At 30.7% G+C, this 25,601-nt stretch overlaps 2 protein-coding genes, 1 long non-coding RNA gene and 1 pseudogene across 4 annotated transcripts in view; 2 read left to right on the top strand and 2 right to left on the bottom strand.

The window, feature by feature from the left end:
• The window catches only part of LOC125861688 (putative late blight resistance protein homolog R1A-10), a 27,864-nt pseudogene extending 16,687 nt beyond the window's left edge, over positions 1-11,177 (top strand).
• LOC125861690 (uncharacterized) overlaps positions 1-25,601 on the bottom strand; it is a 67,041-nt gene that overhangs the window by 16,468 nt on the left and 24,972 nt on the right. The window contains exon 3 of one of the 2 annotated variants that reach the window (XR_007445970.1): positions 4,441-4,521. The exons of the other annotated variant lie outside the window; for it this stretch is intronic. This is a non-coding gene — a long non-coding RNA (uncharacterized LOC125861690). Of the gene's footprint in view, positions 1-4,440; positions 4,522-25,601 lie in introns of those variants that run through there. 2 annotated transcript variants of the gene reach the window in all.
• On the top strand, positions 3,284-7,235 carry LOC125861683 (putative late blight resistance protein homolog R1C-3). Its single transcript, XM_049541535.1, has 2 exons — positions 3,284-6,011; positions 6,107-7,235. The coding sequence occupies exons 1-2, from the start codon at positions 3,397-3,399 to the stop codon at positions 7,233-7,235; spliced, it is 3,744 nt and encodes a 1,247-aa protein (XP_049397492.1). The 5' UTR covers positions 3,284-3,396.
• Positions 8,325-9,138, bottom strand: LOC125861686 (sphinganine C4-monooxygenase 1-like). Its single transcript, XM_049541537.1, has one exon. The coding sequence runs from the start codon at positions 9,136-9,138 to the stop codon at positions 8,575-8,577; it is 564 nt and encodes a 187-aa protein (XP_049397494.1). The 3' UTR covers positions 8,325-8,574.

Raw genomic sequence — 25,601 nt, forward strand, 5'->3', positions numbered from 1 at the left:
AAAAAAAACGAAATGGAGGGAGTACTTAGAAATCAAAGTACAATGATATTCCTAAACCACTAGAAATTAGAGCAAATGATTATACTTATACTATTAATAATAAATTGCAACTATTCATTTAAGCGATAATTGCTAAACGTAGATGCCTTAAAGCTCAGAAATAAATCATTTCGTTTGTATTATGGATTTGGGAGACCCAAATGAATTTGTATCTGTTTTTTCTCATTTATCAATAAGAAGAAGTCCCCGAAATTTCATTTTTTTAAAAACGGTCAAAAACATCTAAATTATCTTATTTTATGTTTGAATTGTTGAAAGTGTGAGTTTTCTATATGAATTATCATCCCACGTTAGCGAAACACACCTAGACCAAATGTTTGTATAGAAATGCTTCTACGACCATTTGTCCATAAAATCTTTGACCATTTGACATATACAATGACTCTATTAGTTCATACATTAAATTTTAAATATATTTTAAATTAATTTTCTTAAAATCCTAAACTCTCTCCTTTCAAGTTGGAGATATCGATGCCAAGGCAGAGACGAGACCACAACTAAAGAAGGTATAGAAGAAATGATGGACGTCCCGATTGGAATAGATTAATTTATATGGTGATAGTTTTAACTTTTAACCTAATATTAATTTATTTAGATTTGTCTAAGTGAAATTATTTTTACATGTGGAGTGCCACGTGACAGAATTTTAAAACAAAAGAGAGAGTGCAATACATAGAACATCAGAAATTAGTCGAGAGGTGTTTCACTAACTATTGAGTGATAGTTCAAGGAGAAAACTCACACTTTTAATAATTCAGATATGAAACTTAAAAATTTGAATAGTTTCGATATATTTTTTATCCTTAACTCTTTCGTTAATAAAGGGGAAAATAAGCCCTATTATTGTTCGTCAAGAATAGACAAATGCAATTTTTGGTTTCCGGCTATTCCAAGACCAAATTAGTCATTTTGGAAAGTTGAACTTTGTGCAGATGGATCAGACTCGGTTAGTGTTGTTGGATGGGACGGGAAAGTGGGATCGGGTCGGGTCAAGATAGAGGAAATGGAGGGGGGAGGGGATAGGGTGTCACAACCCGATTTAGGGTTCAGAGACGGCACGGGTGCATTGTCTATACTCGGACCTTCTGGTCTTGCCCCTACCTTTGGGAGTGGAGTCAGGTGGAGGTGAATCTTTTTTGGCGTACAATTACTTTGTACATATAAAATTAAAATTATTTCTATGTATATATAGTAATTGTTATTCATCCTTGACTTCTTTGTATGTTTACATCTCCATAATTTCATTAGGTCAATCTTTCATCTTAAACCTAATGAATGAATTAAATAAATTGACGGACAGCCTCCATTTATATATTTCAGTATTTTATTTTTTAAAAAAAAAACATTTTAAATTAAATAAGAAAAGATATTCGTGATAACCAACGGCAGGGTCAATTTTTAAGTTTCTGCAATTTTTTTAATTTTTAATTTTGTAGAAAATCGACGGACAGTATTTGATTAGTTCATCAATTTTTTGCCAAAAACAATAAAATGCAGAAACGTGCAGTTTCTGCATCTCACTTGTCAAATGTAATTAATTGCAATTCAATATTTAGTTGTAAACCAACACTAAATGTTGCAAAAATCAATTTTAACTGAGCTATAATATCAGTGACAAACTGACTAAATACATACTAAATATCCATCAAACAATCTAAAAGGTCTACCAAAGTTCATTCATTTACAAAACATGCAATTACCAAGTAGTATAAAATTATCAAGTCAATAATATTCCTAATTAAGGTATCTAGACAACAGTTAAACAAACCAATGGACAATATCGGGCTTTTAATTTATTTTTAAAAAAAACTGACGTTGTTCGTGCTTTCTAATATTTATATTTTCTCCCAAAAAAATCATTTGCAAAATTTATGGACCTATCTCAAAAAATTTATCCCACGCAAAAAATCAAGAGATGTCCGTCAGTTTATTATAAAAATATATTTTTTTAAAAAAATAGAAAGGAATAATGGATGGACTTTTGACCCAATCTTGCAGTAGTTATCCTTTCATAATTGTTCTTGGATTTATTTTTATTTTTGAGCACCACATATCACAATTGAACTATTTAAACAATTATTGCCAGCTGTTACAATTATTTCAATGCCCATGAGTCATATCAACGATAGGGGCTGAGCTAAAACCTACGAATTCGAGGTAATTCAATAATTTTAATTTTAATTATGTGTATATATCAAAAATTTATTTAGTTTGTATAAATACAGTAATATATTTGAAATTCAATAAATTAAATTAACTTTTTTAAAATTTATAAATTCTAAAGTTATCTTTGCACTTTACCTGTCTTCCTTCCTCGAATACTTTTGAATATGCAAAATGCTTAACATGTCTTTTAACTTGGTCTTATTTTATATTTATGTAGTTCAATTTGTGTGGACACAAGTAGACATGTAAATTTGTATAACGTTAAACAAGTAAACACATGAATCCACGTGACATAATACACACATGGCAATATACTGGATGCAAATTATCATGTAAGATGTCATGTAGGACATATATGCTTATTTGTTTAATTTATACAAGTTTAAGTATCTATTTATGTGCAATCAAAATTGGAGAACATAAATATAAATCGAGATCAAGTTAAAGGATATATTGTATGATACCTTATGAATAATTCTTTGGCACTTTATCTTAGCGTACCAGCATTGACTTTGTTTTTTTGTTTGTATGGCCCAACTCTTTCAAAATATCTTATGCGTAGGGGAGATCTAGAGCTATTTATTATCTTCTATACTCCCTTTTTATGAAAGTTTTTCTATATCTAGTTCTCTCTGGTTCTTATTTTCTTCATGTTTGTTAATTAATAGAGATTCACAATAGGATTAGTAAGGTAAGACCTAACCCTATTTGCTTATACTTATCCCTATTGAGGATATTTATGTTAATAAAAGACAAATTGTCTAGTGGTATACATTCAAAAAAATAATAAAAAAATACTCATGTAAATATTACTATTTATTTTAGATTATAAGTTTCAAAAAAATTTCCTTTATTCTTAAATTTTATGTCTAGTCTAACACTCTCACATAATTTGAAATTTGAGTAATTATTCTACTCACGGATCTTCATCATTGACAAATAATTGTTGGTCGTAAAATAATGAGATAATACATAAATATGTCTTTTAATGTGACATAATATAAATCAGCTTATCTCATGCGAATTATTATGTAGGCCGTTTGTGTCCACTAATTTAGTAGTAACTTAGTTGTGAGATGAGTAAGTGAAGAAATAAACTATAATACTGTGTGTTGTATCTCAATTGTTCTTCTTTCCCAGTCCACAACAGTTTAATTCTTGTGTCACAGGATGTATTTCAACTATGAATTGTCTAATCTGAAAGATCGTCTCCTTAGCACGCTGAAAGGTCAAAAGTACTCGGATTTTAAAAGGGATCGAATAAATTTCTTTCTATGGGACTTAAAATTCCTCGATTGTTTTCTCCATTTGAAAAGGTTACCTTTTGCAAGTGAATGCGGTATGCTAAAATTCTCACAGAAAATGATAGAAATTTGGAAGATTCAGTGTCATAGAGAACCCTATGATTGTCCAGATGTATTTCCGTACAAGACTCTGTATGTTTTTGATTCATTTGCAAACTGGAAGGAGGTAATTTGGAAGACTAAGCAAGAATTCAGAGCTGAATACTCTCTTCCAAATACATCACTTGCAGCCAACAAGGTGGATGATGTTAGCCCCAAATTTGTGATGGAAGTCATCGATGTTTTTGTGGAGAACCTCAATGTTGTAGTGAAGATCAATGATCCATATTCGTGGCATTTTGTTCCAGAACACAAGGAACAAATAGAACAAGTGTTAAAGGAGTTGAAGTTATTGAGATTTTTTGTCTGCTTTGTTTCAAACAAATGTATAGAGCCTCAATACCGACATACTACTTTTTATATTCATGCTTTAATTGAGGCTAGCCACATTGCAATGGTTGTCTGGTTGCATTTGCCAGTCCTCAATGGCATCGTAAATCAATTCTTGGCTCCAAGTGAAGTCAGTCGTTTGCGTTCTGATTTCATGAAAATGAAGATTAAGTCCATTCAGCCAGACATCAGCCGCAACAATATTTACATTGATGTTCTGCAAGCTCTGAAATCAACCATACCACAAGCTCAAAATAAGTATGCAGTTGAGAGTGGCATTGTAGAGACTCCAACACAAAATCTGATGCTTGGTTTAAGTGATCAAATGGTCAACCTTCAGGAAATGCTCTGCCTTCTAAGAGACAATCTCATTCATCTGCCAATACTAGATCGGGAATTTCATCTTCAAAATATGGATTCTGTTATTCTTGATGCCGGACTTCTTATTTACTCATTATATGATATCAAGGGGGAGAAGGAACACACAGTATTGGATGATATGAACCGAGCACTTGGTTTTGATCTTCCAAGAAACATTGAGCCTATCAAGGCGATGGTCTACCTTGTCATGCAAAAGGCATTTCAATCTAACTTGCCAAGGGTTCATGGGCTAGGCTATGTCGATTTTCTATTGAAAAACCTGAAGGATTTCCAAGGCCGTTATTCAGATTCACTCGCTTTCCTCAAGAATCAAATTCAAGTAATTCAAACAGAATTTGAGAGCTTGCAACCTTTCCTGAAGGTTGTCGTAGAAGAGCCACACAATAAGTTCAAGAGACTGAATGAAGATTGTGCTATACAGATAATTAGGAAAGCACATGAGGTGGAATATGTAGTTGATGCTTGTATAAACAAAAACGTTCCTCATTGGTGCCTCGAGACATGGATCCTGGATATCATAGAGGAGATTACATGTATTAAAGCAAAGATTCAGGAAAAGAACACGGTTGAGGATACAATGAAGACTGTCATTGCTCCTACATCATCACAATTGGCAAGGACTCCAAGGATGAATGAAGAGATTGTTGGATTTGAGGATGTCATAGAAAAGTTAAGAAAAAAACTACTGAATGGAACCAAAGGGCAAGATGTCATTTCAATTCACGGCATGCCAGGTTTAGGTAAGACGACTTTGGCCAACACACTCTATTCTGACAGGTCAGTTGTCTCTCAATTTGATATTTGTGCACAATGTTGTGTGTCTCAAGTATATTCGTATAAGGAATTGTTATTGGCCTTGCTATGTGATGCTATCGGTGAGGGTTCTGACCGTGGAGAACTTCCTGACAATGAATTAGCTGATATGCTTCGCAAAACTTTATTGCCCCGAAGATACCTTATCCTTGTTGATGACGTGTGGGAAAATAGTGCTTGGGATGATTTAAGAGGTTGTTTTCCAGATGTCAATAACAGAAGCAGAATCATTCTAACAAGAAGACATCATGAAGTTGCAAAATATGCTAGTGTTCATAGTGATCCCCTTCATCTTCGTATGTTTGACGAAGATGAAAGTTGGAAGTTGCTTGAAAAGAAAGTGTTTGGTGAACAAAGCTGCAGTTCCCCTCTCCTAAAAAATGTTGGGCTAAGAATAGCAAAAATGTGTGGACAACTCCCTCTTTCAATTGTTTTGGTGGCTGGTATTCTGTCAGAGATGGAAAAGGAAGTAGAATGTTGGGAACAAGTGGCCAACAATTTGGGTACCCACATCCACAATGACTCAAGAGCCATTATAGACCAAAGCTATTGTGTTTTACCCTGTCATCTGAAGTCTTGTTTCCTTTATGTTGGAGCATTTTTAGAGGATAGAGTGATTGATATTTCAAGGTTAATAAGGTTATGGATATCAGAATCATTTATAAAAAGTAGTGAAGACAGGAGCTTGGAGGATATAGCAGAAGGTTACTTGGAGAATCTTATTGGTAGAAATCTAGTTATGGTTACTCAGAGGGCCAATTCAAATGGTAAGGTCAAAGCATGTCACCTTCATGATGTATTACTCGACTTCTGCAAAGAAAGAGCAGCTGAGGAGAATTTTCTACTATGGATAAAACGGTAATATGATAAGTAATGCTACTTTCAATCAATCAAGTATTTCAAGTTATATTTGAAAATTAATTATATGATTTTGCTAATTGATATATTCACAGGGATCAGATTACCAAAGCTGCTTACTCTCACAAGCAGCATACTCACTTGGCGTTCACTGAAATTTCACACATTTTAGAATGGAGTACGTCTGGCTCACTTGTTGGCTCTGTACTTTCTAAGAATAATGACCCATACTTTGTCGGTTGTCCCTTATCCTCTCATGCTTTTTCCATTTCACACATTTTATTAAATTTCAAGTTTCTAAAAGTATTGGATTTGGAGCACCAGGTTGTTATTGATTCTATTCCAACTGAGCTCTTTTACTTGAGGTATTTATCTGCACACATTGATCAGAATTTAATTCCTTCAAGCATATCCAATCTTTGGAACCTTGAAACTCTAATTTTAAAGTTTACACCAGCTGGGAGACATAACACGCTATTACTACCTAGTACAGTTTGGGATATGGTTAAATTGAGACATCTGCATATTCCTAAGTTCCACCCAGAAAATAAAAAAGCATTACTCGAGAACTCTGCAGCACTTTATGATTTGGAAACCCTTTCCAATCCATATTATTCTCGTGTTGAGGATGCAGAATTGATGCTGAGAAAAACACCTAATCTTCGAAAACTGATATGTGAAGTTGAATGTTTAGAATACCCTCCTCAGTATGTGTTGAATTTTCCAATACGGCTTGAAATACTAAAGCTTTATCGATCAAATGCCTTTAAAACCATCCCCTTTTGCATCTCTGCACCAAATCTCAAATACTTGAAACTCTCAGGCTTTTACCTGGATTCTCAGTTCTTATCAGAAACTGTTGATCATCTCAAGCACCTTGAGGTACTCATACTGTTCAACGTTAAATTTGGTGATCATGGGGAATGGAAAGTGAGCAATGGCAAGTTCCCTCAACTCAAAATCTTGAAACTAGAATATTTTTCCTTGATGAAATGGATTGTAGCTGATGATGCCTTTCCTAACCTTGAACAATTGGTTTTGCGTGGATGTCGAGATCTTATGGAGATCCCTTCTTGTTTCATGGACATCCTTTCTCTGCAATACATCGAGGTAGAAAACTGCAATGTGTCTGTTGTCAAGTCAGCCATGAATATACAAGAAACACAAGTCGAAGATAATCAAAATACTAATTTCAAGCTCGTTCTCAGCAAGGTACACTACTGAAAAAAGCTTTATTCTGCATGATTTAGATGAATCAGAAATAGCCTAAATTTTATGAACTGTTTCTGTTATCTTTACCTGGTGGCCTCGTTTTACATTTGGGTTTTTCTCTTGGTTTTCTTGTAGAAAAAGACATACCCATGGCATTTAAAAGATCAGTTTTTCTTCCAGGTATTACTTTTTTTTTTTTTTTCTTTCTTTCCTTTTTTTGAGTACACCGAATAGATAGATTCATCTTTTTTGTCTTTTCGATATGAAAGGGATACAATCAATTGCAATTGATATGAATGAGAAGGAATTTACTGTGGCCAGAGATACGAATGAGAAACTGAGAAAGGGTGGCATGCTGTAACAAAATGCTGAGCTCTGGTGAACTCAACCATGATGGATTTCCAAATAATGACAGGGTTGTAGTCCCAACTTGTCAACACAAATGTGCTATACTCATTTTGCTTACTGTAATACCATTTCATGACACACACACACAAACATTAACTGTAGTAAAGTTTTGATGGATCAGTAAATCTGAGTTCAACCCACTGTAATCCGTTCAAATTCAACTCAAAGGTATCCAGAGTGTGTAGCTGGAGCAATTTGGAATATCACATGTAATTTCTTTATGAGTTATTTCGTTTAATAAAGATTCTGTAAAACGTCCAACGGCTGTTGCATTCATTGTAAACTAAATATATCTCACAATGTAACTATTTGAACAAAATTTTCATTTTAAGTCCTTGAGGCTTGATGTAAGTCATTAGATTTTACGGATCCTGAAGTTAATGGTTTCAGCCTTTTCTATTCTCTTATGAGTTCACCAAAATGTTGTGATGCCACTCTGCTACATGTTAGAGAAATGAGAATGTTAGCACCCGACACCCGAGAGTATGGCCTAGCAGTTAATCAATGAAGCAGGTGAAAACAACAAAAGCGAAAAATACCAAGAGATTTCCATCTATCTAAGTACCGCTAAACTGAGATACCTGATACCTCTTTGGTTGGAAGAAGCAGGTACTCAATAACAGCCCACAAAAAAAATTCAAGGCACACAATGTCCATATGCTTGGAACTAAAGAATTCAAGGCACATAATGTATTTCAGTAATCTTTTATCTTTGCCTGCAGTTGAATATACCAGATATCAGATCTGAGACAATGTTTAAAAAGGAAACTATTATTCGACCCTATTCCTTTCTCAAACCTCGAAACCAACACCAGTTATACTACATATATGCAGAACCCTTTAACTATATACTCTATACAAATTAAATGAGTAACTAAGCATTTGAATAAGGCAAAAATTGCAGTGGTACATACTCTAAGACAAACATGTACTAACAGTATTGTCAATGTTCCATGCAATCTTTAACAGGCTTAGCTTCAAAACCTCCTTCCGGTCTCCTCTCAAGTTCATATGGCATGTAAGTACCAAGTATCCTATCCCATGTCACAAAGAAAGGTTGTGAATAGTTATACTTGGTCCCATAAAGCTGGTGATGGATATCATGGTAAGCGGAGTTGTTTTTAAAGAAGATATGGAAGAGATTTCCGGGCAACCATAGTCCGCAGTGATCATCAACCGTCTTGATCGTAGCAAATGAGAAAAAGAAGATGGAGGTACGTGGTGACATGCCAGAGACAAGGAAAGCTAGAGCCCCGCCAATTGTGTCAAGAATCAGACCCTCCAAAGGGTGGTTGTACAAAGCTCCAAATGCATACGGAACAATTAGCCGGTGATGTTGAGCATGGATATGTTTGTACAAGAACTTGTTTTGGTGCATGTACCGATGCATAAAATATTGCCAAGTATCTAACATCAACATGGCAACAAATAACTGTCTGCCAAGAACAAAGATTGAAGCGTGTCGATCCCCACCAGATTCACCATCATCTCCTGTGACCTGCTCCATATTAGTAGATAATCAGACAACAAGAATTAGTAAAAATACAAAGATAAAAATTGACATGATGTGGAACAAGAATATGAGAATCAGGTTCATGATTGGAACAAGATACTAAAAGTACACAAAACAAGTATGGGAAGTCAACTACTCATGGTATGTACTTAAGTTACTTATCAGAATTCAGAACATACGAAAGGTGTACAACTTTTAACTCATTGATCAGAGACTAGTTGTATTCGGTATGAGCTTGCCCTCTCCTAATTAAACTTATCTATTTTCCTCTTGGGATCAGAAAAGCTTACATTTCTGCTATCATAAATGATAAGGCAAGTGCTAATTTGTGGGTCCCAGAATCACAAGCCAACTTACCAAAGTGAAAGGGAACCAAAGCAGTGCATTAGTTGAGTCAAGACTCAAGAGACCCAACTAATGACCACCCATAAAGAGAAGTGCCAACAAATAAATTAAGTTTGAAGTAGAATTTTCAAGGGGTAGACATGAATTAGGCTAAACTTTGCAAATTAGGCTGCAGCCTACACACATATCAACGCAAGCCAAAGGAAAGACAAGACCACATTGTTTTCTTTTTATATCTCTTCTTTGCAGGTTAGAGAAACGAATCTATCCCTCAACATATCCAAGCTCACATATTGCAGTTGAAAAGATCATCTCACAACTTACTTTAGTCCTTCCATAAGACCAAACATATGTGAAGTAGCACAGTAGAAAGCTAGGTAGACAAGGAAATGCAAAAGAAGAGCAATGATTCCCCATTTTACCACATTTCAAGTTTCTAAAAGTACTGGATTTGGAACACCAGGTTGTTATTGATTTTATTCCAACTGAGCTCCCTTACTTGAGGTATTTCTCTGCGCTCACTCATCAGAATTCAATTCCTTCAAGCATATCCAATCTTTGGAACCTTGAAACTCTTATAATAGTACAGTTTGGGATATGGTTAAATTGAGATATCTGTATATTCCTAACTTCAGCCCTGAAAATAAAAAAGCATTCCTCGAGAACTCTCCAAAACTTGATGATTTGGAAACCCTTTCCAATCCATATTTCACTCATGTTGAGGATGCAGAATTGATGCTGAGAAAAACACCTAATCTTCGAAAACGGATATGTGAAGTCCAGTGCTTAAAATACCCCCATCAGTACCATATGTTGAATTTTCCAATACGGCTTGAAATACTAAAGCTTCATTTATCAAAAGCCTTTGAAACCGTCCCCTTTTGCATCTCTGCACCAAATCTCAAATACCTGAAATTCTCTGACTTTTACCTGAATTCTCAGTACTTATTAGAAACTGCTGATCATCTCAAGCACCTTGAGGTACTCAAACTGTACCGCGTTGAATTTGGTGATCATGGGGAATGGAAAGTGAGCAGTGGCAAGTTCCCTAAACTCAAAATCTTGAAACTAGAATATGATGCCTTTCCTAACCTTGAACAATTGGTTTTGCATGGATGTCAAGATCTTATGGAGATCCCTTCTTGTTTCATGAACATCCTTTCTCTCAAGTGCATTGAGGTAGACATCTGCAACAAGTCTGTTGTTAAGTCAGCCAAGGATATAGAAGAAACACAAGTCGAAGATAATCAAAATACTAATTTCAAGCTCGTCATCATCAAGGTACACTACTGAGAAAAGCTTTATTCTGCATGATTTTGATGAATCAGAAATAACGGCTTTAAACTTTATGAACTGTTTTCACTGTTATCTTTAACCCTCGTGGTGTCATTTGGGTTTTCTTGCAGAAAATGGTGTTGAAATTCGATACATCTCATGATGAAGAGATACTTAAAAGATTATCCTCTCTTCCAGGTACAGATTATATTTTCTTTCTTTCCTTTTTTTTAGTACATCATAAAATTGATTCATCTTTTTTGTCTTTTTGATATGAAAGGGATAAAATCAATTTCAATTAATAAGATAGAAAAGATCTTACTGTGGGTGGAGATGTGGATGCTGATGAAGTTCGATTGGTTTTGGGCAAACTAAGCAAGCGTGACATGCTGTAACGAAATGCTGAGCTCTGGTAAACTCACCCATGCATGATGGATTTCCAGAAAATGACAAGGTTATAGTCCCATTGTAATTTGTTCAAATTCAACTCAAAATGCCCATTTATCATCTCTAACTGATGACCACATCTGCAAAGTTAATGGTATTGTTGATGATTTTCAAAGCAAGGTTGAGGAACTAGTTACTTAAGCTAGGACCTAAGACTTTTACCCATTTTCAACTGTGATTTTTGTTGTATGGTAAATGGACATTTTTAAGGCAGTTCTCACACAAAGTTATAAATATCTATATAAAAAGAAAAAAAACAGTTGTAATTATTTATTGGCCGTAAACTAAAATTTGTATTATTTGTTATGTCGTCTGCTTTACTTCTGTATTTTTTGAACTGCTTTGATATGCGTTACTTGAGCCGAGGATCTTTTGGAAACAGTGCATCTACCTCTAGGTAAGGGTAATAAGATTTGCACACACTCTACATACCGCAGACCCGTATTTGTGAGATCACATTGGATATGGTGGTGGTTGTGATCTTAAACTAAAATGTGTATTCCTGGAGCTAAAAATTTGACACCAAAAAGGGAAAGATCAAAACTTTGTGGGATCGTTTGTTTATGTAAGTTTTGTAGCTCTAAATATTCTGGAGTCTGGACAACTATAACTATATTTTTTGATCTAGTCATTGAGTTTTTCTTTAACAGGGTATGCAGAGTTTGTAGCTGGAGCAATTCGGAACATCACATGTAATTTCTTTATGAGTTGTTTCTTTTAATAAAAATTCTGTAAACTTCCCAGCAGCTGGTGAATTCATTGTAATTTTAAATTAAACACATTGCAAACTATTCACTCAGTCCTTAATGTTTGTGACTCCTGAATTGAATGGTTTCACCCTTTTGTATTTTCTTATGAGTTACGCAATCCTTTTGCTTCTTATGAGTCCACCAAAATGCTGTAATGCCACTCTGTTAAGATCTTGCTTCTACATGATACATTGTAGCATCTTTATGTGGACAGTTCCCTTCAGAACGTTTTGAAGGTCGAAGAACTGAAGTTTTAAGACATCAAACATTCTTGCAGGTATTACATATATGGTATATCATAGATTAAGTCTTAAAGAGATTGTAAGGTAACTTTGTTAGAGCAACAATAATATATTCAGTGTAATCTCAAAAGCCACAAGTGGATTTGGAATGGTGCTGTCACATTTCTGCTCAAGTGAGAGTCTTCCCATTTTACATCCTGAAGGAACGAGATTTTGTTGATACAAATACATCACCCTTTCCTTTTTCACCTCCCAACAGAAATCTGAAAGACTAAACTGGATGTCGGAGCTAAATACCCTTTTCCCAAAATACCACTTTCAACGAATATGGTCACTCAACTTTGAATAGTTCAATTATAAAGTGATTCAACTTTGTTTTATAACACAAAAGTCACTCATATTTTATATGTTTGAATTTTCTCTATCTTTTGTAGGAGTACTAATTTTCTATACAAATTCTGATATCATAAAAAAAATTAAAATTTTTTATTATGTCTTTATTATTATATTTGTTTATTATAATTTTTTAAATGCTAATTAAATATATTTATAAGAATTATGAAAAATGAAAAATACAAAAGTTATGAATAATATTTAAGATTAGAAGTTACAAGTAAATGAAGAGATATGAGTTATACATAATTGAAATGTACAATTTTATTACATTAAATGTATTAATAATTATGCATTGATTTATTTGTAAAATAAATAAATGAAAATAAGGGGTGAAAATACAAAAAATATATAATAATCCGTGACTACATAAAAATTATAAATTCATTTCAAACAAAAAAGAATAGTGACAACAACAGATTGTTACACACGCAAAACAATGACATCATGAAATTAATATTTTATTTTCAATTACGTTTTTGCAAGTATAATAAAAATGAAATGGGATAATCATAAAAAAAAATTTATTTAAATGGGATAATTATATTAATTGTGCTTCATAACCAAAAAAAAAAGTAGAATAGTAAAAGATAAAATGATTAACATTGACAATACATGTAGCTAAATTATTTATACAAATCAAAATTTAAAAAATTCTAGGAAAAGTAGCTTAAGCTACTAATACAAGTTAAAGTAAAAAAAAAAAAAGATCTAAAAAATGATTTTTAATTATGCTTCAATTTTTTTTCTTTCTACCATTCCTTTGCAAGTAGATCCGCCACCATGTTTTGCTTCATATGTCAAACTCTTCATCATATGCAACCAATTGAATAAAAAGTATTATATGGATAAATAAAATATCATGTACCAATTAAAAAATAAAATACCAAAAGAAAAAAAAGAAATTTAAAGTATATGTAATATATTTGTATATTATTTTTTCAATAGTACTAACAATACTAAATAATTATCATTTCTTGACATCTAACAAATATTATAATTAAACTACATTATATTTCGAAAACTGAATATTAGAAAGAACAACTACATACTGATAACACATTATTAAGAATTACAAAGGTTTTTTTTTAATTATACTTGCTTGGTGAATGATATATAACACATATATAAACAAAATATTAAGAAAAGCATGTCCAAGTACATAATAAAAATAAAAATAAAAACTTGAGAATGAATATATCTTACCTTCATGTACTTCTTTTTTTTGTTACATGTTAGATAATTCACAAACAAATATGATGAAGAAGAGAAATGATAATTTTAAATGTAATCTTCATGAAACTAAATATGAATTTATACAGAAAAAATAGAACAAATGAAAAAAAACAGACTTGAGAATGAAATATTTCTTACCTCATGTACTTCTTTTTTGTTACATGTTAGTTCATTCACAAATCAAATATAAATTTATATAGACAAAATAGAGGAAATGAAAAAAATAAAGATTTGAGAATGAAATATTTCTTACCTTCATGTACTTCTTTTTTCTTACATGTTAGTTCATTCACAAACCAATATGATGAAGAAAAGAAAGGGTAATCTTGAATGTGAATCTTCATGAACTAAATATGAATTTATAGGCAAAATAGAGGAATACCATAAGACATCATAAACTTACAAATTTAAGTTTGGAGGTTATGGACATAAGAATTATGAGAGTTATGAATATTATTAGAAGTTAAAATTAAAGAGAGGTAAGTCGTGTATAATAACTCCTTGTGAATAAATGAAAAATACTTAAAATATAAGAAAATGTTATCATTTTATGATTAGAAGTGAGGCAAACAAATAAAAAAATAATGTGAAGAGTTTTTGTTGTAAATGTTCATCTATTCATTAAGTAATTACTTTCACAATATAATAATTTACAATACAATAATTAATTTCAATTTTTAAAAAAGGCCAAAAAAGGAGAAAAAAGATAAATGCAAATGGAGGTCATAGAGAGGTGTCACATCACCATGTCTATGTTTCTCCTTTATTATATATATATAGATATGATATGGAGTTAATATCCTAAAAGGTCACTCAACTATTAGAATTGATGTAGCAAAGTCATTAAACTTTGTTTTATATCAAAAAAATCTTTCAACTTAAGATTTTTATTTTCCAAAATCACTCAACCAAATTTTATCATTAAAAGAAAATCTAACATGATAAAATAAATTATTTTTGTATGTATTGAAGCATAAAATGCATAAATAAATAAAATTAAAGAAAATCCATTACACCTCTTCTCGCTTTCTTTCTCTATTTCCACAAAAATTCTCATAAAAGAAGGCATTCGGAAGATTCGTTAATATTGTTCATGTTAAAATCTTCTTAAACAATGGATTCACATAAATGAACAACTAAATTTATTATAAGATAATCTTAATAACCTTACAATTTAATTTTTGAATAAGAATTTAGGCTTATTCGAAGAATTGTTGGTAAAAGTTGGGAGTCAGAGATTTCATTTTAGCATATATGTTCATAAAATGTATTTACTGCTATATTTTTTCTTTTCATAATATTTAGGCAAATTAAACCTTCATACTTTGTAAGAAGAAATTCATTATTTAAGAAAAATAACATGAATAATCTGAAATAATTTTTCGAGGGTCCTTTTGGTCAATAAATTAAAGAAACAGACAAAAAGAAGAAGCTCAACAACAATTTATAAAAGAAACGGAGACATGAAATTTAACAAAAAATCTAAATTCATACATTATAATTGCACAAATTTAAGTTGAGTGATTTTATTAATATAAAACAAAGTTCCATGAATGGAATGTCTGTTCTAAAGAAGAAGGTTGCTTGATTATTCTTTTCAGGAGCAAGCCATAAGGACTCTGTAGATCGCGAGAATGCATGTTCTGATGCTTGCACGGGCTCATCTGCTTCATCAATTCTAATAGTTGAGTGATTTTTTATGATATTAACTCTATGATATGATTGAAAGACATAACAAATAAGAAGCCTAACTAATAAAGTAGAAGAACTACAGTTTCTATAATAATAAAATAACACATGAGTGCTCAAATCTGTCGCTATATTTTCACGAAGGCCTCTCTATCTAAATATGAGCAAAATAATACTCCTNTGTACAACTTTTAACTCATTGATCAGAGATTAGTTGTATTCGGTATGAGCTAGCCCTCTCCTAATTAAACATATCTATTTTCCTCTTGGGATCAGAAAAGCTTACATTTCTGCTATCATAAATGATAAGGCAAGTGCTAATTTGTGGGTCCCAGAATCACAAGCCAACTTACCAAAGTGAAAGGGAACCAAAGCAATGCATTAGTTGAGTCAAGACTCAAGAGACCCAACTAATGACCACCCATAAAGAGAAGTGCCAACAAATAAAATAAGTTTGAAGTAGAATTTTCAAGGGGGTAGACATGAGTTAGGCTAAACTTTGCAAATTAGGCTACAGCCTACACACATATCAACGCAAGCCAAAGGAAAGACAAGACCACATTGTTTTCTTTTTATATCTCTTCTTTGCAGGTTAGAGAAACGAATCTATCCCTCAACATATCCAAGCTCACATATTGCAGTTGAAAAGATCATCTCACAACTTACTTTAGTCTTTCCATAAGACCAAACATATGTGAAGCAGCACAGTAGAAAGCTAGGTAGACAAGGAAATGCAAAAGAAGAGCAATGATTCCCCATTCTAGCACATTTCAAGTTTCTAAAAGTACTGATTCCCCATTCTTTAACAGGGTATGCAGAGTTTGTAGCAGGAGCAATTTGGAACATCACATGTAATTTCTTTATGAGTTGTTTCTTGTAATAAAAATTCTGTAAACTTCCCAGCAGCTAAATACCCTTTTCCCAAAATACCGCTTTTAGCCAATATGGTTACTCAATTTTGAATAGTTCACTTATTAAGTGACTCAACTTGGTTTTATAACATAAAAGTCACTCATATTTTATATGTTTGAATTTCCTCTATCTTTTGTAGGAGTACTTTTTCTATACAAATTCTGATATCGTAAAAAAACTTTTAAATTTTTTATTATGTCTTTATTATTATATTTGTTTATTATAATTTTTTAAACGCTAATTAAATATATTTATAAGAATTATGAAAAATGAAACATACAAAAGTTATGAATAATATTTAAGATTAGAAGTTAGAAGTAAATGAAGAGAATGAGTTATAAATAATTGAAATGTACAATTTTATTACATTAAATGTATTAATAATTATGCATTGATTTTATTTGTAAAATAAATAAATGAAAATAAGGGGTGAAAATAAAAAAAAATAACAAAAAAATATAATCATCTGTGACTACATAAAAATTATAAATTCATTTCAAACAAAAAAGAATAGTGACAAAAACAGATTGTTACACACGCAAAAAAAAGACATCATGAAATTAATATTTTATTTTCAATTACGTTTTTGCAAGTATAATAAAAATGAAATGGGATAATCATAATTTATTTTTTTTTGTTATTGAAATGGGATAATTATATTAATTGTGCTTCATAACAAAAAAAAAAAAGTAGAACAGTAAAAGATCAAATGATTAACATTGACAATACATGTAGCTAAATTATTTATACAAATCAAAATTTAAAAAAATTCTAGGAAAAGTAGCTTAAGCTACTAATACAAGTTAAAGTAAAAAAAAAATTATCTAAAAAAATGATTTTTAATTATGCTTCAATTTTTTTTCTTTCTACCATTCCTTTGCAAGTAGATTTGCCACCATATTTTGCTTCATATGTCAAACTCTTCATCATATGCAACCAATTGAATAAAAAAATATTATATGCATAAATAAAATATCATGTATCAATTAAAAAATAAAATACCCAAAAAAAAAGAAATTTAAACTATATATAATATATTTGTATATTATTTTTTCAATAGTACTAACAATACTAAATAATTATCATTTCTTGAAATCTAACAAATATTATAATTAAACTACATTATATTTCAAAAACTGAATATTAGAAAGAACAACTACATACTGATAACACATTATTAAGAATTACAAAGGTTATTTTTTTTTTATACTTGTTTGGTGAATGATATATAACACATACATAAATAAAATATTAAGAAAGCATGTCCAAGTACATAAAGATAAAAATAAAAACTTGAGAATGAAATATATCTTACCTTCATGTACTTCTTTTTTTTTGTTACATGTTAGATAATTCACAAACAAATATGATGAAGAAGAGAAATGATAATTTTAAATGTAATCTTCATAAAACTAAATATGAATTTATACAGAAACAATACAAACTTGAGAATGAAATATTTCTTACCTCATGTACTTTTTTTTTGTTTCATGTTATTTCATTCACAAATCAAATACTCCCTCCGTTTAAAAAAGAATGGTCTCATTTCCTTTGTAGTCAGTTTAAAAAAGAATGACCTCTTTCTTTTTTTGGTAACATTTTAATTTTAGCTTTCCACGTGGCATGTTAAAGGCCACAAGATTAAAGGACAATTTTGTACAATTGACGTAACTTTAATTTAGGACCACAAGATTCAAAAGTCTTCTTTATTTACTTAAACTTCGTGCCAAGCAAACCAGGTCATTCTTTGTGAAACGGAGGAAGTATGAATGTATATAGACAAAATAGAGGAAATAAAAAAATAAAGATTTGAGAATGAAATATTTCTTACCTTCATATACTTCTTTTTTCTTACATGTTAGTTCATTCACAAACCAATATGATGAAGAAGAGAAAGGGTAATTTTGAATGTGAATCTTCATGAACTAAATATGAATTTTATAGGCAAAATGGAGGAATACCATAAGACATCATAAACTTACAAATTTAAGTTTGGAGGTTATGTACATAAGAATTATGGGAGTTATAAATATTATTAAAAGTTAAAATTAAAGATAGGTAAGTCATGGATAATAACTCCTTGTGAATAAATTAAAAAATAATTAAAATATAAGAAAATATTATCATTTTATGATTAGGAGTGAGACAAACAAATAAAAAAAGAATGTGAAGAGTTTTTGTTGTAAATGTTCATCCATTAATAAAATATTTATTTGTACTAAATTAAGTAATTACTTTCACAATATAATAATTTACAATACAATAATTAATTTAAATTTTTAAAAAAGGCCAAAAAAAGGAGAAAAAAGATAAATGCAAATGGAGGTCATAGAGGGTGTCACATCACCTTGTTTATGTTTCTCCTTTATTATATATATATAGAGCCGTCAAAACAAGCCAGCCCAGCCCTACCCCGCCCAAGCCCTGCGGGCCAAAGAATTTGATGGGCTGGGGCGTGCCAGCCCTCCATTTTTTTTTATGTCAAATCAATGTCACAAACAATAAATTGTTTCAATAATTCTAAATAAAAAATCTAGCAATAAATATTTAAAGAAAAAAAAATATAATCTCTTAAGTAAATAATATCTAAAAAACAAACTAGTAAACTAAAGAATACTTCTGACCAAAACTTTAGTTAGCAATACATAATTACTTAAAGTATTTTGTTAAATGAAATCAAGAAAATTGTTACATGCGTGAAAAATGTCCAATGTCGTAGCAGAAACGAGACGAAAATAAAACTATAAGAGTAAAGAGACAAAGAGTTGTAGTTCAAGAATTTAGATATTAGGGTTTAGGGACTTACGTTTTTAAGAGTAATGGCTTTAGAATTTATAAGGCTTTAGCCTTTTAAATCTTCACGTACTAGTAGTCTAGTAGTACTAATCTACTATAGTCGTATAGGTTAGAGGTTACATTTAAGTTTTCTAGTTTTTAATATTTATTTTAATTAAATTAAATAACTTGGCCCATGGGCAAACCCCGGCCCGGCCCGGATCAAGCCTCAAGGGCTAAGGACCTAAATGGGTTGGGCTTATAAGTCCCGATTTTAAACGGGCTTGAAAAATCATATCTCAACTCTGCCCCAATAATGGGTTGGGTCGGGCCGACCCCATGGGCTAAGCCCTTTTTGACGGCTATATATATATAGAGAGAGAGAGATATGATATGGAGTTAATATCCTAAAAGGTCTCTCAACTATTAGAATTGATGTAGCAAAGTCATTAAACGTTGTTTTGTATCAAAAAAATCATTTAACTTAAGATTTTTATTTTCCAAAATCACTCAACCAAAATTTATCATTACAAGTAAATCTAACATGATAAAATAAATTATTTTTGTATGTATTGAAGCATAAAATGCATAAATAAATAAAATTAAAGAAAATCCATTACACCTCTTCTCTCTTTCTTTCTCAATTTCCACAAAATTTCTCATAAAAAAGCCTTCGGAAGATTTGTTAATATTGTTCATGTTAAAATCTTCTTAAACAATGGATTCACATAAATGGACAACTAAATTTATTATAAGATAATATTAATAACCTTACGATTTAACTTTTGAATAAGAATTTAGGCCTATCCGAAGAATTGTTGGTAAAAGTTGGAATCAAAGATTTCATTTTAGCATATATGTTCATAAAATGTGTTTACTGTTATATTTTTTCTTTTTTCTTTTCATAATATTTAGGTAAATTAAACCTTCATACTTTGTAAGAAGAAATTCATTATTAAAGAAAAATAACATGAATAATCTGAAACAATTTTTCGAAGGTCCTTTTGGTCAATAAATTAAAGAAACAGACAAAAAGAAGAAGCTCAACAACAATTTATAAAAGAAACGGAGACATGAAATTTAACAAAAAATCTAAATTCATACATTATAATTGCACAAATTTAAGTTGAGTGATTTTATTAATATAAAACAAAGTTCCATGAATGGAATGTCTGTTCTAAAGAAGAAGGTTGCTTGATTATTCTTTTCAGGAGCAAGCCATAAGGACTCTGTAGATCGCGAGAATGCATGTTCTGATGCTTGCACGGGCTCATCTGCTTCATCAATTCTAATAGTTGAGTGATTTTTTATGATATTAACTCTATGATATGATTGAAAGACATAACAAATAAGAAGCCTAACTAATAAAGTAGAAGAACTACAGTTTCTATAATAATAAAATAACACATGAGTGCTCAAATCTGTCGCTATATTTTCACGAAGGCCTCTCTATCTAAATATGAGCAAAATAATACTCCTTTTTATCCAACAATAGTTGTCCACTATATTAAAAATAGTTATCCAACAATATTTGTCTAATTTAGAAAATTAAGAGATAATTTATCTTTTGTATATATTTTATCCTTGTTATTAAACTATTTGTCATCTATATTTTCAAAGCATTAAATTTAATAAAGTTAAAGGATAATACAGTAATATTACCCTTATTTATTTATTGTTTCTTAGAAAATGTGTCAAGTCAATAGTGGATAACTATTATTGGATAGGAAGGAAATAACATTTGAAAAATTTAGGAGTTCAAGAAGTATAAGGGAATAGGACAGGTTGGATGGAGCAATAAATATATTAAAAACAGTTTCATGCGGTCATCTGAAAAGGCTCTCCCACATTTATTTCTTTAAATTGTTTTTTGTCACTTCAGTTTTATTATTTAATGAATTTAGATTTACAATTGTGCACAAAACATACTTGCATGAAGGGTAAAACAATCATTCAATTAAATATTTTATAACAAATTTATTTAGTGTAGGAGTAAAATCATAATTCAATTTTAAACTTGAAGTTTTCCCACTTTAATAATACTAATACGTTTAACCTCTATTACTGTATAAAATTTATATAGATCTAACTCATGTATAGAAAACATTTGTAATATCAACTCAATTAACTTAAAAGGCAATAAAATATACATGTCATCATATGCATACAAAATGGAAAAGGTTAAACAAAACAATATATTAATCAGAATAAGAAAGAATACCCCTAAAAAAAATTCACATAAAATTATAAGATAATGAAATACAAAAGTGTAGTGAAATAACATTTTATGTCCAATTTATAAAGGAAAAGTGCATCAAAAGTTGTGAGTGAATGCGAAAGTTATAGAGTAAAAAGGTAAATTTACGTGATTTGGTAGATGGATATGATAGTGTTGACCAAATGAACCAAAAAATTGTTAATAATTTTATAGAACATAAAAAGTTATTATAGAAATGTATTGAAAAACTTTAAAGAAAAAACATTATTTCATAAGCAATAAAAGAGGAAATCAATTCAAATGAATATTAAATAATGATTTGTCCTTTCATCTATGTGGCTATACAACTTCCATTTTTCTATTGGTTTGTATTTACTTTTTTATTTATCATATTTATATATGTATATTATATTTTTATACTTAATGTCTTGATATAATATTTCCTTGAAAGACAAAAGAATTATTCAACATCTAAAAGGACTAACTATTAAATCTCATTAAAAAGTGGAAAATGATTAGTTGTAACATCTAATTATGTATTTGGTATAGTTTAATTGTCATTATTTATTTGATTTTAAAAGTAAGGTATTTATTCAATTAAAAAATTAGTGAAGGGCATTTTTGTAATTTAACTTTAAACTCAAGACATTCCCACTTTTAATATATATATATATATATAAGGACATTTTCATTCCAGCACCTGCACGAAGCCACCAACGGTCTCAAGATAGAAAGACATTTTGTCATTCTTTTTTCAACAGACTAAAAAGGTAATTATGTCACATAAATTGGGACACGGACCTGTAGACCTGATCTGAGATCTAACTCCCAAGTCTAAGGTCGGGTTGGATTGGGCCGAAGTCAGATCCCGATCTAGGTGTCGGGTCCCGTGTCGGGATTCGAGATCGGATCCTAGGTCGAGTGTCGGGGTGGGGTTTCGGGTTGGGTGATGAAGTCGAGTTTCGGGTTGAGAGTCGAGGTCGGATTGGGTCCCAAGTCAAGTGTCGCGTGTCAGGGTTGGATCCGGGTTAGAAATCGGGTCACGGGTCGAGTGTTGGGTCGGGTCCCGGATTGAGAGTCGGAGTCGGGTCCTAGATCGATTCTCGAATCAGTTGTTGGGGTCGGGTCCCAATTCAAATGTCGTGTCTCGAATCGAGAGTCGGGGTCGAGTCCTAGATCGAGTCTCGGGGTTGGATCCTTAATCGATTATCGGGCGTGTACAATGCCTTTAAGACAAAATAGAAAGACATATTTTGTCATTCTTTTTTCGACACACTAAAAAGGAAAGTACATCACATAAATTGAAACAACTTCTATTGCCAATGTTGAAATACTATTCTTGTCCTGATTAGTAGACTTTTAAGTTTTAGTTCATATATAATTAGGTCCCTTGAGGACTAGGAAGGTTAAGTTAAGAATTAAGATCCAATAATGCATGTGAACATTTGTCTTTTTTCAAGGGGACCATATATATATATATAAAAGATGTCATTGTACTTACCTATGGAAGAGTGAATTATGACCATATATATCATTTAAAATAAGATGTTCTAATCATCTGATATTCGATATATAAATTCACACATAAAGACCAATCAGGGGTGAATCACAAACGCTAAATTGAAAATTAAGGTTAAGTAATTCAGAAAAAGAGGAAAATCGAACGAAAAGTTAACCTTGAACAAATTAAAGTATATTTGTTTGTTGAACCAAGTCTTTCAACAAATTATATTTTACTAAGCCACCCCTTTGTTGGTACCAACTTGCATTAAGTAACTGTCTTTGTTCATATTGATATATATATATATAATAATTCATATAAGACGACACTTTGTGTTTAGGTAAAGCAATTAGTAAGTACAGTTTCCTGGAAAATGCACTCTCATCAATGAGTTAAGTATCTTGACTTACAATGGTCATATATAGTTAGTCAGTTTGAACATCCTTCGTCGAAAAATTATATTATGTATATAAATTATTATGCAAAGTATATAGATTAAAAATTATTTTTCATACATATATATCAAATCTTGAACACCCTTACCGAAATTTCTGACTTTGCAACTGATTGTCACTATTATTAACAATTTCCTGGAAGTTTCTTAGGTAAAAACACTGCATGACTCATGAAGTAGAAATATCTTGACTTATACAATATTGGTCTTTCTAAACTATGTACGTAATTAAAGTGTCAATGAAAATGAATAGCAGACATCATGGCATGCGCCATGCATACTATTTGATAGGTAAGGTAACTTCCATGAAAATGTTAAATACCTCAACTTACGACAGTCTTATTTTCCTTTTTAGTCTGTTTTAAAAAGAATTTTCTTTTCATTTTTCTTGGCAATTCTTTAATTCTAACTTTATGTTGGAGATCATAACATTAAAGGATATTTTTATACTTATAATATGCATTTTTAGTTTAGGCCCACAAGTTTCAAAACCAAAAAAAAAAAAAAACATAAAATCAAAGAAACTTTAAATCAAGTCAAAACTAGAAAAACAAATTAAAATGGATGAAGTACTTAAAAATCAACTTACAATAATATTACTAAACCACTAGAAATTAGAGCAAATGCATACTATTAATCAATGTTTCAAAGACATTTTCGGAGTGACTCCAGGGCGGACGAACCAAAAAAGCTTCGGAGTGCAAATTAAAGGTATAAATATATTCATAGGGTGTACGGTGGACTAGAATTTGAGGCATAAGCCCTGATGTAAAAGTGCAAGTCTGGGGCACAAGAAAGTATGCTTTAGACGTTAATTTTGATTTTTTTTAAAAGTATTTTTGCTATAAAAGTATAAATCATATTTTTTACTTCATGTTATCATGTTTTACAGGTTCTAATGATTTTTTCTTATAAAAAAAATTTAGGTGTCGTGTCTAAAATTTATAGGATAGAAATTTCATACCACTATATTCTTGAGATAACTTTATCCATTTTTCGTCATTACTCTTACACTTTTATCCTTTTTTAAAAATATATAAATAATAATCCGTATAAATATTAATGAACTGTGTGAAGGACTAAAATGTCGTTACAATAAAAAATGACTTTGTGCTTCGGCTTCTAATATTTATATTTTCTCCCAAGAAAATTGTGTACAAAATCGATGGATCATCTCGAAAAATATATCCTGCACAAAATTGCGTTAAAAACTGAAAGACGTTCTCAGTTTCTTATAAAAGTAATTTTTAAAAAATTAAAAAAGGAATAAACCGAGGGACTCCTTGATTTTTAAGAACGATGTTGTCCGTCGATTTTGACCCAATTTTTAGCGTTGTTGTGTAATTGTTCATTGTTCTTATCTTGCTGTTCCTATTCTTTCATAATTCTTCTTTGATTTTGTTTTTTCGAGCACCACACATATCTCAATTGAACTATTCAATCAATTATTGACATACAATTATTCCAATGCCCATACGTCATATCATCAGTAGGGCCTGAGCTAAGACATATGAATTCGATAGTGTTTAATAATTTTGATTTAAATTTTTGATATATATATATATTATCTCCTTATTTAGAAGTGAGAGTTGGAAAGGACCAACACTGCATTAATACTCTTGTACAACATGCATACAATTTTGTACATTAACTTTTGACTGCATTAATTAGTTGTACAACGTGCAAAAAAAATTGTACACTAATAGAAGGACTAACACTAAGGACTAACATTGTAATTATTATTACTACTCATTACCTAGAAGGACTAACATTGCAATTATTATTATTACTCATTACTCCTTATTAGAATTATTATCTATATCTTTGTTAATGTTTTTCTTTTTCTTTTTTTTTTCATTCATTATTTTATTTTTTATTTATTTTGTAGCATGAGATTTTTAAATTTTTTCCAAATAGTTAATTTTGTTGTTTATTAATTTTTTTCTTTTGTTTTAGTTTTGTTCTAAAACTAACAAATGACTTGATATTAGAATCGATTTTTGCACATTATTGTTGTATTATCTAATTATTTCAATTTTAAAATATTATTTATCAACCTTGATCTCATTGGTCATTTCTTCAAATGTAAATATTACTTTATACAAAGGAAACTAATAGTAATTTTGAAGCTCTAAATAATATATGATTTGTATTATTTTTTGTGATGAATTTTTTATTAAAAAATCAGAAAAAGTTAAGTGAATTTTTACTTGAATACTAA

This window comes from Solanum stenotomum, chromosome 4, assembly GCF_019186545.1.
Source record: "Solanum stenotomum isolate F172 chromosome 4, ASM1918654v1, whole genome shotgun sequence".
Taxonomy (NCBI): Eukaryota; Viridiplantae; Streptophyta; class Magnoliopsida; order Solanales; family Solanaceae; genus Solanum; species Solanum stenotomum.

Excerpts from the sequence above, each read along its gene's own strand:
- LOC125861683 (XM_049541535.1), top strand. The coding sequence starts at position 3,397 with ATGTATTTCAACTATGAATTGTCTAATCTGAAAGATCGTCTCCTTAGC. Across the intron at positions 6,012-6,106 it reads TTTCTACTATGGATAAAACG|GGATCAGATTACCAAAGCTG; the intron begins GTAATATGATAA and ends ATATATTCACAG.
- LOC125861686 (XM_049541537.1), bottom strand. The coding sequence starts at position 9,138 with ATGGAGCAGGTCACAGGAGATGATGGTGAATCTGGTGGGGATCGACAC.